The following is a 12,362-nucleotide window of genomic DNA, read 5'->3' as shown; positions in this document are numbered from 1 at the left end:
CATTGATCTTGTTATTACAAGATACCCCGAAGTTTTCTCTATTGTTCCGAGAATACTTTGTGCCTACTGCCTAGCAGTTCTTTGCCACATGAATACCCCTTCGAATAAATCCTCGCACTTGTCGAGTATCCGCTCATCCCCAGTTGTTCATGTGTTTCACAAAAGTCTTCGAAATAATATTCGGTCTTCCGAAAATCCTTTGGGGCCTTTGGCTCTTGAAGTTCTTGCTTGCTTGCATTATGGATAATCCCATAAGTCTCGTAGTCATATTGACATTCCTTGTCATTACCATTTTGAGTCTGTTGACTCAATATGTTTGCGATTACACGCAATCATCATTGATCCTTATAAATTACTTTTCCGGCTGAGCTGCCATTCTTTTTACTGGAATTGGTTCTCGGCCAATCCAATTGTCTTTGATTGTACCCTACGGCTATTCAACTTATCCACCCCTAATCAGAGCATTGCTTCTGATCCCTTGATTTGGAAATCATAATTCCTTTGCATTTGACAATTGAGTTAGTCAGTTGTTTCTATAATCTGCTTCCTCTAGTTGAGTACCGATGCTCACGTCAGATCCCTTGTGGACCACCAGATCCTTTGTTGGATTTTATCTGACAACGCCTTCATATTCAATAAACTTGTGAGCCTTTTCTCGGATACATAATGCCTTTGGTAAATTGTATCGTCTGCTTTATCAACCATGCTCTGCCTTCGAGCTTGAGTTAATTACTTCTAAAAGATTTTGGTATAGGATTCTAAGATGCCCTGATGGGTTGAACCTATGCCTTCCTTAATATGTGTGAACTCGAAAGTTTTCACGAGTCGTACTCTTCTGGTATTTTGCCAGATAAAATTTCAACGCTATAACTTCATTGAAAGCGAGAAGTGAATGAAAGGGTATGCATTGGAGAAGTGGGAGTCGACCTTGAACTTTATGTTCATGCCCATGGACGCGATGTATATCCTATCATGGAAGCTTCTTGTAACAATAACTATTTCCTTGATAACTAACATATGGTATCTGTGAATTGATCCCTTGCAACCGTGGTTCCGACCATGATTGTTCTTCTTTGATCTCATTTCTCGGACAAGTTAAAACAATTGTCTCCTATGGATCAATACACCAGTCCAACCTTTACTTTGATCTTGTGTCGAGTATTACCCCCCTGGTATCCCGAGATTATCATGGAACTGCATAACTCCTTATGTGTTCTTCATCAAGTGCTACCTTTCCACTGATTCCAATTTTTCACGTGGCTCTGAGTTAATAAACACTCAAAGACACCGATAACGGAACCGAGTCCGCACTACGGTTCAACAACTCTTCAGTAAGCTTCTATAAGTACGAGTTTGTACCCGATCACGCCATTCCTAGCCTGTTTGGCTATATCATTGTCGTGATGATTTTAACTGTGCTACCCGGTCCTTCTTCTCGGAGCACAATTTTCGACGATGAACTAACCTTACGTCGATCCTCATCGTCATACCATTTCGCCTTGAACAACAAGCTTGGTTTTGAGTTGTGTCGTAACCTTGGTTCCAGTAACCTTTCACTTCATCATTACTTTGACTTGATATCGTCGCCGATCGATTACATCTTCATGAACTCTCGCGACAAAAGGTGTCGTGATCATCAACATTCTGAGCTCATCCAGGATATCAATTGAATTCATGATGGGTAATACCATCCTTGCCCCTCGATGATTCCTGTTCTCATCGACCACTTTATTGCCTTCCGTTCAACACAACTTGTTCACGTTTTGTGTAAACCTTGAGATCACTGCTACCCAGCAGTTGATCTTCCTTACCTCGGAAGTATTACCATCACTTTTTGTCAAGAATGTGGTGAGAATTTCACCACCTCTTAATAATTCTTGATATCTTAATACTTCTTGCCATCTTCGTTCATTCCTTGGTCCCCGTATTGTTTTCAACCGGAATACCGACAATGGAGCTATGACGTGTGAATTCTAAAATTCTAACAACCCTATTGCTTTGAAGTGAATGGGCAATAGTTCATTCTAAGTCCTTCACTAATTGAATCACCATTCTGACATTGGTCGTGCAACCCAACTCATATTTCGGCCGCACCTTTCGACCAATGTTAATTGTGTATGTTTACCTCGAGCATACTTCCTTATATCATTTGATCTGACAAATGTTATCTCCTTGTTCACTTAATTGTGGAAATCCATCTTTTGGGAATCTCGGTGAATTGCCGTTGAGTTCACCAGACACCTCCTTGTCCTCTCCTTGGTTTAATGATGAACTATTGCTTTAGAAACCCGCTCCCATAGTTCATTTCTCGAGGATCTTGCAATGTCATTTCGACGATTTGTGCTGCACCTTTTTCCTCTCGGACCCCCTGAGTCTGAGGTTTCATGACACCAATTGGATATGAATCTCGGTCAGATATGATGGTTGGGACAACTTTCCAAGAGTTATGATGTTGATCCTTTGATGACCCGGTAACATGATGTCATGCCTAGCACCCCCCCCCCCCCGGCTGGAGGACCTATCATTATAGATTCCTTTTCAGCAAGGTTATCCATTCATCCATGAGGAAATTGTAAGACTTATTCTACAAGTTATTCCTGATGGATCCTTCGTGTTTCCAAAGTCTGATCTTCACCTGATGACCATGTCAATGCTATCTCGAAGCATGTCTATGGTACTCCGATTTTCAACAAGACCATTTGAAGCCCAATGCTAAATGTTTCTTGCTCAATTACCCAAACACCGTTGTATGGGCAATGTCATGAAAATTCTCTCCCCTACCTAAAGAGTTTTCTACATTATATCCTGACATGGATATCATGCTCTGCTTGTCCTTGGGAAGGATATACCCTTGAAATATGTGTTTAAACATATTTTCCTTTCCATTGTTCTGTTTAATCTGATGATCATATTTTCCTTCCATTGGTTTGTTTAAACCTTTTCTATGATCTATATGATATAAGCAGTAATAATCCACTGCTTGTGCAAACACCTCGATGTACAACTCTGTCAGTAAGACCTTGTTACTATTGTTGATGACATTCCGGTAACCACCGATGGACGGGAACCTTGCCTATTGGTCCGCCTCGTTTCAACGAGCAGGAAAATGGTTCTCTTCGTCCCTCGCCCTTGGTACCAACGTTGTTGCCGACATAGCTGACATGGTACTCCCTGACATGCCTTGCTATCATGACCGTGCAAGATGTCACTGCTCCTATTAAAAAAAGAACCACATGGTGGGCCCATAACCCACAGTTTCGCAGGATCGAAACCTGACTCTCCTATACACCCTGTTGCCAAAGTTATTCCTATAGCTTGACTTCGTATGTAATTTGCGAGCCACCTTCCTAGTGATCAATTCTGGTATCGGACACAATACTTATTCCCGTTGCTCTGAACCCCATTCACACTCTGTTTCAGGCAATGAACGATTGCCTATCCGCTTGAAACTTCTTATTGCACCGTCTTACTTTGCTCTCGATGTGTTTCATTTGTTCAACTCGAGAGATACTCATATGTTCATACTTGGGAAACCCCCAGAAGATTTTCCCTTGTAACATCCTATCGTTGTAGAGCTGCCCCTTACCTATTCGTAAGTACGATGGAGATCCCGAAGAAAGGATGACAAATTGATCATGGTGACTTGAAGCAGTGAAATGAAGACATCAACGAAAGGGATCAACCTCTTCGAAAGGGAAGCCAAGACCGAGAAGACTCGTTAAGTTTTTCGCTACCAACACCTTTCCCCCCCTTACTCCACCGCTTAAATCTCGGGACGAGATTTCTTGTAGTGGAGGAGAATTGTGACGCCCGGGTAATTAAGCTACAGTGATCCTCTGCTAGTGATGCCACGTCACCTCGATTATAGTTGCTAATCTCGCGTTAGTTCGAAACCGATTCGCGTTCAAATTCAAAATCAAGCAAACACTAAAAGATTTCAAATATTGAAACTAAAATGTTCGGAGTGAGCCAAATAATGCATAAGTAAGTATGGTGGAGAAACCACACTTTTATAAAAGTGTAAAATAATCTAAAATGTTTTAAATAGTAGCAAAGACAATTAGTTGAATGCCTTTTACAATAGATAAAATATTAAACTAATTTATTTTGTTGCCCAAACTTATGTGGTAGTAGCTAATTACTAACACTAAATTAGGGGCTACTTTTATAGTTATAAAACTAAGATAAAAGAGGAACTAAAATAAAACAGAAAATAGAAAAGGAATAATAAAAGAAAACAGAAAACAAACAAATGAAAAAAAAAAGAAAACAAACCCCCCTGGGGCCATGGCCCCAACTGGGCCAACCCACCAGGCCGCCCGACCGGCCCACCCGGCCCAACCTACAGGCCGGCCCACTCCCTCTCCTTATTCCCCCACCCGGTGAGACCCACTCCGCCACCGACACCACTCCCCCCGAAAATATCTCCCCCTCCCTCTTCCCCCGATTGGATCGGGATCGAGAGGAGGAGGTCGCCCGACGCCGCCCCGCGCCCGGAGCTCGCCTCACCGGACCTCCCTCACTGGTCTTCTTCCACGCCGTCGCCAGACCCCGCCGCCCTGCCTCGTCCCCGCAGCCCCTTCCTCGACTCCTCGCTCGACTCGATCTGGACGGCGCGCCGCTCCCAGCGCCGCCACGCGCTGCTGCCCGAGGACCTCGTCGCCCGGCGCCGCTCCACCGTCGCTGCCTCGCCTCCACCTCGACGGCTCCAACGAGCCTCGCCGACCCCTCTGCTCTCCAACGCTGGTGAGGGCCGTGCCCTCCTCCTCCCTCTGCCCCGTGCGCCACGGCCTCGTCCGCGCGGCCGACGCCGTGCCCGCCCACTCCGGCCGCTCGTCGCACTCGCACGCCCGCGCCGTAGCTCGCGCCGCCCGCCCTCAGTGGCCTCATCCGTCGCACGCTCCACGCCACTAGGCTCCCCTGCCACGGCCCCTGATCGCCGCTTCACCGCGGGCAGCGCACCGCTCCGGCCACGGCCTCGCCCCGGGCACCGCTCGCGCCGGCTGCGCCCCTCACCTGCGCCTCCCCGCTCGTCACCGGTGACGCTGCAGCCCTCCTCCGGCCACGCCACCGCCCCCACTAGATGCGCCTCTGCGCGCTCGTTCGAACGAGCCCAGGCGTGCGCGGATCCGTGCCCTGTGCGCAATTTCCGGCGAACTCCGGCGGGTCTGCGCCGTGCTTTTGGTCGCCGGCGGCGAGGGCCGGCCCTGCTGACCTGGCACTGCGGGTCCCACCACCTGGGCCGCTGACTGGTGGGCCCAGGGCCCCCTGTTGACCTGTTGACTGGGTCAACTACTGACTGGGCCGCCCCTATCCCACTGACATGGGGGCCCCAGCCCCAGAACGTTTTGTTAAAAAAAAAGGAATTAAAAAAATAATAATAAATAAATAAAATAATAATAATTAATTAATTAGTTAATTAATTAAGAAATTAATTAAGTTAATTAAACTGTAATTAGATTAACCTAAACCCTAATTAACCTAATTAGAGGATGACAGGTGGGTCCCTCCTGGACCCACATGTCAGGGTTGACTCAGTCAACCCCTGTTGACTGCTGACGTCAGCATGACATCATGCTGACGTCATAAATACATTTTTTTCGAATTAATTAAATAATTAATTAAATTCCAGAAATTAATAAAATCTTTAAAAAAATCATATCTTTTAATCCGTAACTCGGATTAAAATATTTTCAACATGAAAGTTGCTCAGAACGACGAGACGAATCCGGATACGCGGTCCGTTCGTCCGCCACACCCCCCTAACCTATCGAACTCGCAACTTTCCCCCTCCGGCTCCTCTGCCCGAAAACGCGAAACACTGGGGATACTTTCCCGGATGTTTCCCCCTTCACCGGTATCGCCTATCCCTACGTTAGGACACCCCTAGCACAACGTATTGCCGCGTCTTGCTTTGTGTTACATTTGATTGCTCTGTTATTTATTGTGTTCCCCCTCCGTTACTCCTTTCCGGTAGACTACGAGACCGACGCTGCTGCTGACTAGTTCGACTACGGAGTTGACGACCCCTCTCTCTTGCCAGAGCAACCAGGCAAGCCCCCCCTTTGATCACCAGATATCGCCTACTCTTCTTTATACTGCTTGCATTAGAGTAGTGTAGCATGTTACTGCTTTCCGTTAATCCTATTCTGATGCATAGCCTGTCATTGCTGCTACAGTCATTGATACCTTACCCGCAATCCTAAATGCTTAGTATAGGATGCTAGTGTTCCATCAGTGACCCTACACTCTTGTCCGTCTGCCATGCTATACTACTGGGCTGTGATCACTTCGGGAGGTGATCACGGGCATATATTATATACTTTACACTGTTACATTACCTGTGATACTGTTCGGAGTTGGGGGCTGAAGGGGCAGGTGGCTCCATCCCGGTAGAGGTGGGCCTGGGTTCCCGACGGCCCTCGACTGTTACTTTGTGGCGGAGCGACAGGGCAGGTTGAGACCACCTAGGAGACAGGTGGGCCTGGCCCTGTTCGGCGTTCACGGATACTTAACACGCTTAACGAGATCTTGGTATTTGATCTGAGTCGGCTACGAGCCTATACGCACTAACCATCTACGTGGGAGTAGTTATGGGTATCCCGACGTCGTGGTATCAGCCGAAGCACTTCAGACGTCAGCGACGGAGCGGCGCGCGCCGAATTGGACTGGAACGCCACTAGGCTAGGTCTGCTTTCGGCCGCCCACGCAACGTGCAGGTGTGCTCAGGGCGATGGGCCCAGACCCCTGTGCGCTTAGGTTTAGACCGGCGTGCTGGCCTCTCTGTTTTGCCTAGGTGGGGCTGCGACGTGTTGATCTTCCGAGGCCGGGCATGACCCAGGAAAGTGTGTCCGGCCAAATGGGATCGAGCGTGTTGGGTTATGTGGTGCACCCCTGCAGGGAAGTTAATCTATTCGAATAGCCGTGATCTTCGGTAACAGGACGACTTGGAGTTGTACCTTGACCTTATGACAACTAGAACCGGATACTTAATAAAACACACCCTTCCAAGTGCCAGATACAACCGGTGGTCGCTCTACCTCAGGGATATGAGGAGGGGATCGCCGGGTAGGATTATGCTATGAGATGCTACTTGGAGATTCTACTTGGAGGACTTCAATCTACCCTCTTCTACTTGATGCAAGACGGTGGCTGCGAGAAGCGTAGTCTTCGACATGATTAGCTATCCCCCTCTTATTCTGGCATTCTGCAGTTCAGTCCACTGATATGGCCTCCTTACACATATACCCATGCATATGTAGTGTAGTTCCTTGCTTGCGAGTACTTTGGATGAGTACTCACGGTTGCTTTCTCCCCCTTTTTTTCCCTTTCCTTCTTTCTGGTTGTCGCAACCAGATGCTGGAGTCCAGGAGCCAGACGCCACCGTCGACGACGACCCCTACTACACCGGAGGTGCCTACTACTACGTGCTGCCCGCTGACGACGACCTGGAGTAGTTAGGAGGATCCCAGGCAGGAGGCCTGCGCCTCTTTCGATCTGTATCCCAGTTTGTGCTGGCCTTCTTAAGGCAACTTGTTTAACTTATGTCTGTACTCAGATATTGTTGCTTCCGCTGACTCGTCTATGATCGAGCACTTGTATTCGAGCCCTCGAGGCCCCTGGCTTGTATTATGATGCTTGTATGACTTATTTTATTTGTAGAGTTGTGTTGTGATATCTTCCCGTGAGACCCTGATCTTGATCGTACACATTTGCGTGCATGATTAGTGTACGATTGAATCGGGGGCGTCACACTTTCCTCTTAAACCGGCCCACCGTGAAACGGCCTTCTGGGCTTTGGGCCTTGTCATCCGTCGATCCCGCATGCCGGATCATCAGTGAGTCATAATGACCAGGTGGGTTCCTTGTAAACCGCCAGGTCAGGGCGGGTCGCTAGTAACTCGCCAAGTGTCAGCGGGGTCTTCAGATAAATCGCCAAGTCCGGCCGGGTTAACTTTCGGCCGGTTTACACCGCGGGGTATATCCCCGACACTTTCGGTTACCCCGAAACGCTTTCGGATCCTCTCGGAACTATTCGAATGTTAATGAAATAATTTCACAAATATGTTCTCATCACTCCCGTCCTACTAACACTCAACAGACCGTGATTGCCTTAATCTTGTGATCCTGCGGGTTCGGCAACTCATATACATGAACGAAAATGTTCGTTAAATGACCGATAGCGAAACCGTGGATGTCTATATCTATCCCTATGAGCACACGAATGATAATTGGGTGAACCTTTGGTTATCATGTGATGTTCCCTTTGCTTCACGATACTTTGCAGAACCCGGGATGCATCGGTATCCTTCCCGACTCAGCACCATGCTCACTATACCGAAATCCTCATCATCGGTTTTGTCCTTCTTTCTCGTTATCGTGTTCCGGCATCCCCGTGATGTGGTCACCTGTGTTTGGGCAGATGATGATGGATATCGTCACACCGAGAGGGCCCTAAGAATAGGGTGCGACTTCGCATTGCATTCATGGATGACATGCATCTCGTAGGACGCGAAGTTCTTTCGTTCATGAAAGGATGCATTGCATGTTTTGCCAAAAGGCTAAGCCCTTCTACATGCCTACAAATTTCGCAGATACGACTAACCACACATCGCACATCAACTCATCCCCGATCACCGAGTACCCGCCATCATGCTTACTATATAAAAAAACAAGAAGTTCAACCAAAAAGCTCAATGGCATTTGACCGAACATCTGCTGCCTGCCGGGCGTGGTGTCCGCCATGGACAATGCCGGGAGGGGGCGGAGGGAACCTGGCGAAAGGATATTGGGTGGACGGCGACATAGTCCAAGGGGGGTAGGCGCATGTGTGGGGGTTGGGGAAGGAGAGGTATCACGACGATCGAAGAGGTACAACGGCAACGTCAGACGAGGAAGATATGGATGAAAACAAGGGGGCAAGGGTAGAGTGGAAGAAAAGTGCCGGGAGGGGGATTTGAGTGAGTCGGGGTTGTCGGAGTCCTACATGGGGCGGTCCGGACTCCTGTGAAAGGTCCCTTCTGTTTTTGGTTTGTGAGAAAACGAACAAACAGACGTGTCGGTGGACCGATACGGTCAGAGTTGAATGGCAAAATACGCCTGAACAGCTCAGCTCCGAGGTTTGAGGGGGCCGCTGGAGATGCCCTAATATATCTTTCTAGTAGAATGGATTTGGTACCTCTCCTGCCAATATTATATAATTAAAAAATAGATGGAAAAGTCGGAGGAACACGAGCGGCCCTGCACAAACGGCCGAAAACGGAAACCTGAGGTCAAGTCAGAGAGAGCTGAGGCGTTGTGCCGCTCCCGTGCTGGCGTTGGCGTTCCTCCCCTTTGTTCGGCCCCCCTCGCCCTTCCGAAGCCACAAACCAAACCCTAGAATCCCACGGTACCAGGAAGGAACCTTCCGATCCCCAAAACAGAGCGCGGAGACCGGAACCTGCACAGGTATCGCATTTTTTCCTTGCTTCGGCTTCTCCTTCTGCCTAGGGCGAGATTATGCCTTCTTCCTACGCTGTTCCGCGGCGTCAGAAACGAGAGTTCGCCCTTTTTGGGGGGCTACTACTAGTTTTCTCTCCTGATGGATGTATGTACCCCCTGAGTTCACGCGAGCTCTGATCCCCATGAAGCATTTTTTTTCCCTCTTTGTGTTTGTGTGTCCATTCTGATTCTGTGCCTCCAGTAAGAAAAATGAGTTTCGGGTTGGGGATTGCGTCAGGGGCAAAATGCGCAACCCCCCTGCTTCGTTTGTAAATCATCTGAGTGGTCGATGTTGGTGCTGATTTAGGATTTCCAGCAGCACATTCCGTATGTGCTTACCTTTGTCGGTTACCATTATTTAATCAGCGAAAGAGCTTGATGGTTTTACCTGAAGATGGTTGAGAACTCCAACAGACTGGGAACAGAGAGGAAACATGGTTTCTGTTGTAGTGGTAATTCTAGGTCCTAGGGGCTCGACGGAATCGTTGTCCTAGTAGTGATTGCAGGAAGAAAGAACTTCTGCTGGGAGCTAGGAAGGTCTGAAACCGATAACATGATCTTCATATATTTCCGTTTTGCTTAAGATGATCTTTGTCCTGTTTCACATATTTTGATATTAGGGCAGGGGATCTAAATTAGTATTCCGTTTTGATTTTGATATTAAGGCAGGGGGTCTAAAATATTATTCTGATGTGATTTTGATATCAAGGCAGGGGATCTAAATATTATTCTGTTGTGATTTTGATATTAAGGTGGGGGATCTAAAATAGTATCCTGTTGTGCGCTTCTTGTTTACTGAAGATGTGCCAACGCTTGCACCAGCATGTCACTTGGGCCCCTGGACTTGAATATTTCACATTCTGTTAAGCCTGTACAACTGGGTAAACAAATGTAAGAATCATGGTTATTAGAGGTACATGAGTATGAGTCACATGATACCTTAGGTCAGTCTAAATCTCCATGTGATCATTATTTGAGATCATTGGAGAATTAATATTCTTGGATTTGAACAAGTTTTTGCACATCTTATGATTTTTTTAGTTCTTTACAAGCTCCCGGTTGATCTTAATTAGCAATTGCATGGTCAAAATTTAGTTTAAACAGGAGGATCCAAGTGCCACATGGCCATTAGTTACTATCTAAGTTAAGTTTAGTCCTCTATTTTGTATTTACCCACTTCTACAATTTGTGGAGGCCTAAGTGTGCCATTCTCAAGTTCGAGGGGCCAAGTTACATGGCCGTGCAAATTAAACACCTATGGTGTCTGCTCTATTTTGGTCTTGGGAATAGTTCACTTTATGTTGTTTAAGTTGGCAAATTTTCTTTGGTGGACAGGTTGGGCATGATTCATTGAACTATGGGTCGTCTCAAGGCAAGGATGCGGGAAGCCTATGAAAGCAATCAAAAGAATGAACATCGCTCCATATGCTTACACTCTTTTTCTGATCTGTCACATGTTTCTGCAGCTACTTTTATGTATCTTTTGAAGGACTGCTACTTCTATGGTATACTTTTCCTTTATGTTATCCTTAAATTTCCATGAATGTGATGCTTCTGTAACTTGGTATTCATTATTTATTTGTTGAAATGTTTTTTTCTAAGCCCTGCCACAACTTGTTCTGTGAACTATGATAATAGAACCTTCCAAAACAAACAAAACTTGTGTTAGAAAGTATAGCCCCTGTGCAATCTGTAATTGGGATGAGTTAAACTTTGCCATCATAATATAGCGCACGGCCTTGAATCCTTTGCTTTCCAAACTCTTTGTATTTATGAGTAGCTGAATTCTGTAGTTATCTACTCCATCACAGATGTGCTATTGCCTTGTTCTTTCATGTCTATTTGATTCTTGATCTTCTCCTTTATGTTATTTGTTATGCTTTTCATAGCTCTGACCTTTTGTAAGCTTTAATTTAGGAACCCACAAAGCAACTGCAAAGTTCAGGATCCTTCAGCAGCAGGTTAAAAGGGCATTAAATAATGATCCTCAACCAGGCCCATTCACATACATTGTCCAATGCATGTACATTATACCTTTGTTGGGCCAAAGTCATGCTGAAGGGTTCAGCCATATGTTGATATCTTCTCTAAGGCATTTGAAATCCGTGGAGTCAGTACAGAAGGATTTTATTGATGCAAAGTGTCTTGCTGCACGGCTTGTTCTCGATATCCTTGCTTCTGTTGTACCCCATGAAGAACGCATACTGGTAAAGCTCCTTGAGACATTCGATATCGAGTTGAAAGATATGGCCCATGCTTTCTGTGGTTCAGAGTTGGGTGATGAAGATCTAGCGGCAGCAAGAGAACATCTTAAACAGCATGTACAGTACTTTATGAAATCAGAATCATATGTGACTGCTGTGGCCCTGATGACACGCTTCTCCATCCAATGCTGTGATGAGTCATTTCTCATAAAACTGATTGGAGGTAAGCAATACAAGGCAGCAGAGGAGTGGGCAGCTTTCATGGGGAAAGAAATGATAATTTTGATAATTCAAAAGTATCTAGATGTTAAAATGCTAAAGAGCGCCAATGAGCTGGTGAAACAATATGACCTTGCAGAAGAGTTTCCGGATGTTAATTACTTGTATAAAGAGAGGTGACTTTCCTGTTGCTCAATGGGAAGTGATTAAAGGATATTTGTTTAGGGTTATTTGGAATTTTTATGAGATCTTTTGTATTTGCAGTTCGCTAAAGAAGCTGGCAGAGAAAGGGTGCTGGGATGTTGCAGAAGTCCGTGCCAAGAAGGATACAAAGCTGATGGAATACCTGGTAACTTGCATCCATCTTACCACAATCAACTTTTTAGACGTGTTTGCTGTTTATACATGCCCTAGATCATTATTCTATTTGGATCAATAGAAATTAGGATTCATTTTATT

General features: G+C 46.2%; 1 protein-coding gene across 2 annotated transcripts in view; it reads left to right on the top strand.

The window, feature by feature from the left end:
* Positions 1-9,267: 9,267 nt before the first annotated feature.
* LOC119276338 overlaps positions 9,268-12,362 on the top strand; it is a 7,073-nt gene continuing 3,978 nt past the window's right edge. The window contains exons 1-4 of one of the 2 annotated variants that reach the window (XM_037557383.1): positions 9,268-9,447; positions 10,816-10,985; positions 11,398-12,079; positions 12,168-12,252. In XM_037557383.1, the coding sequence (XP_037413280.1) occupies positions 10,838-10,985; positions 11,398-12,079; positions 12,168-12,252 (915 nt within the window). In that variant the 5' untranslated portion in view covers positions 9,268-9,447; positions 10,816-10,837. Of the gene's footprint in view, positions 9,448-9,486; positions 9,587-10,815; positions 10,986-11,397; positions 12,080-12,167; positions 12,253-12,362 lie in introns of those variants that run through there. The other variant, XM_037557392.1, reaches the window with a different exon arrangement.

Source organism: Triticum dicoccoides, chromosome 1A (assembly GCF_002162155.2).
Source record: "Triticum dicoccoides isolate Atlit2015 ecotype Zavitan chromosome 1A, WEW_v2.0, whole genome shotgun sequence".
In the NCBI taxonomy this organism is placed as follows: domain Eukaryota; kingdom Viridiplantae; phylum Streptophyta; class Magnoliopsida; order Poales; family Poaceae; genus Triticum; species Triticum dicoccoides.
The sequence above is the reverse complement of the archived record's forward strand: the minus strand, read 5'-3'. Positions and strand labels throughout refer to the sequence as shown.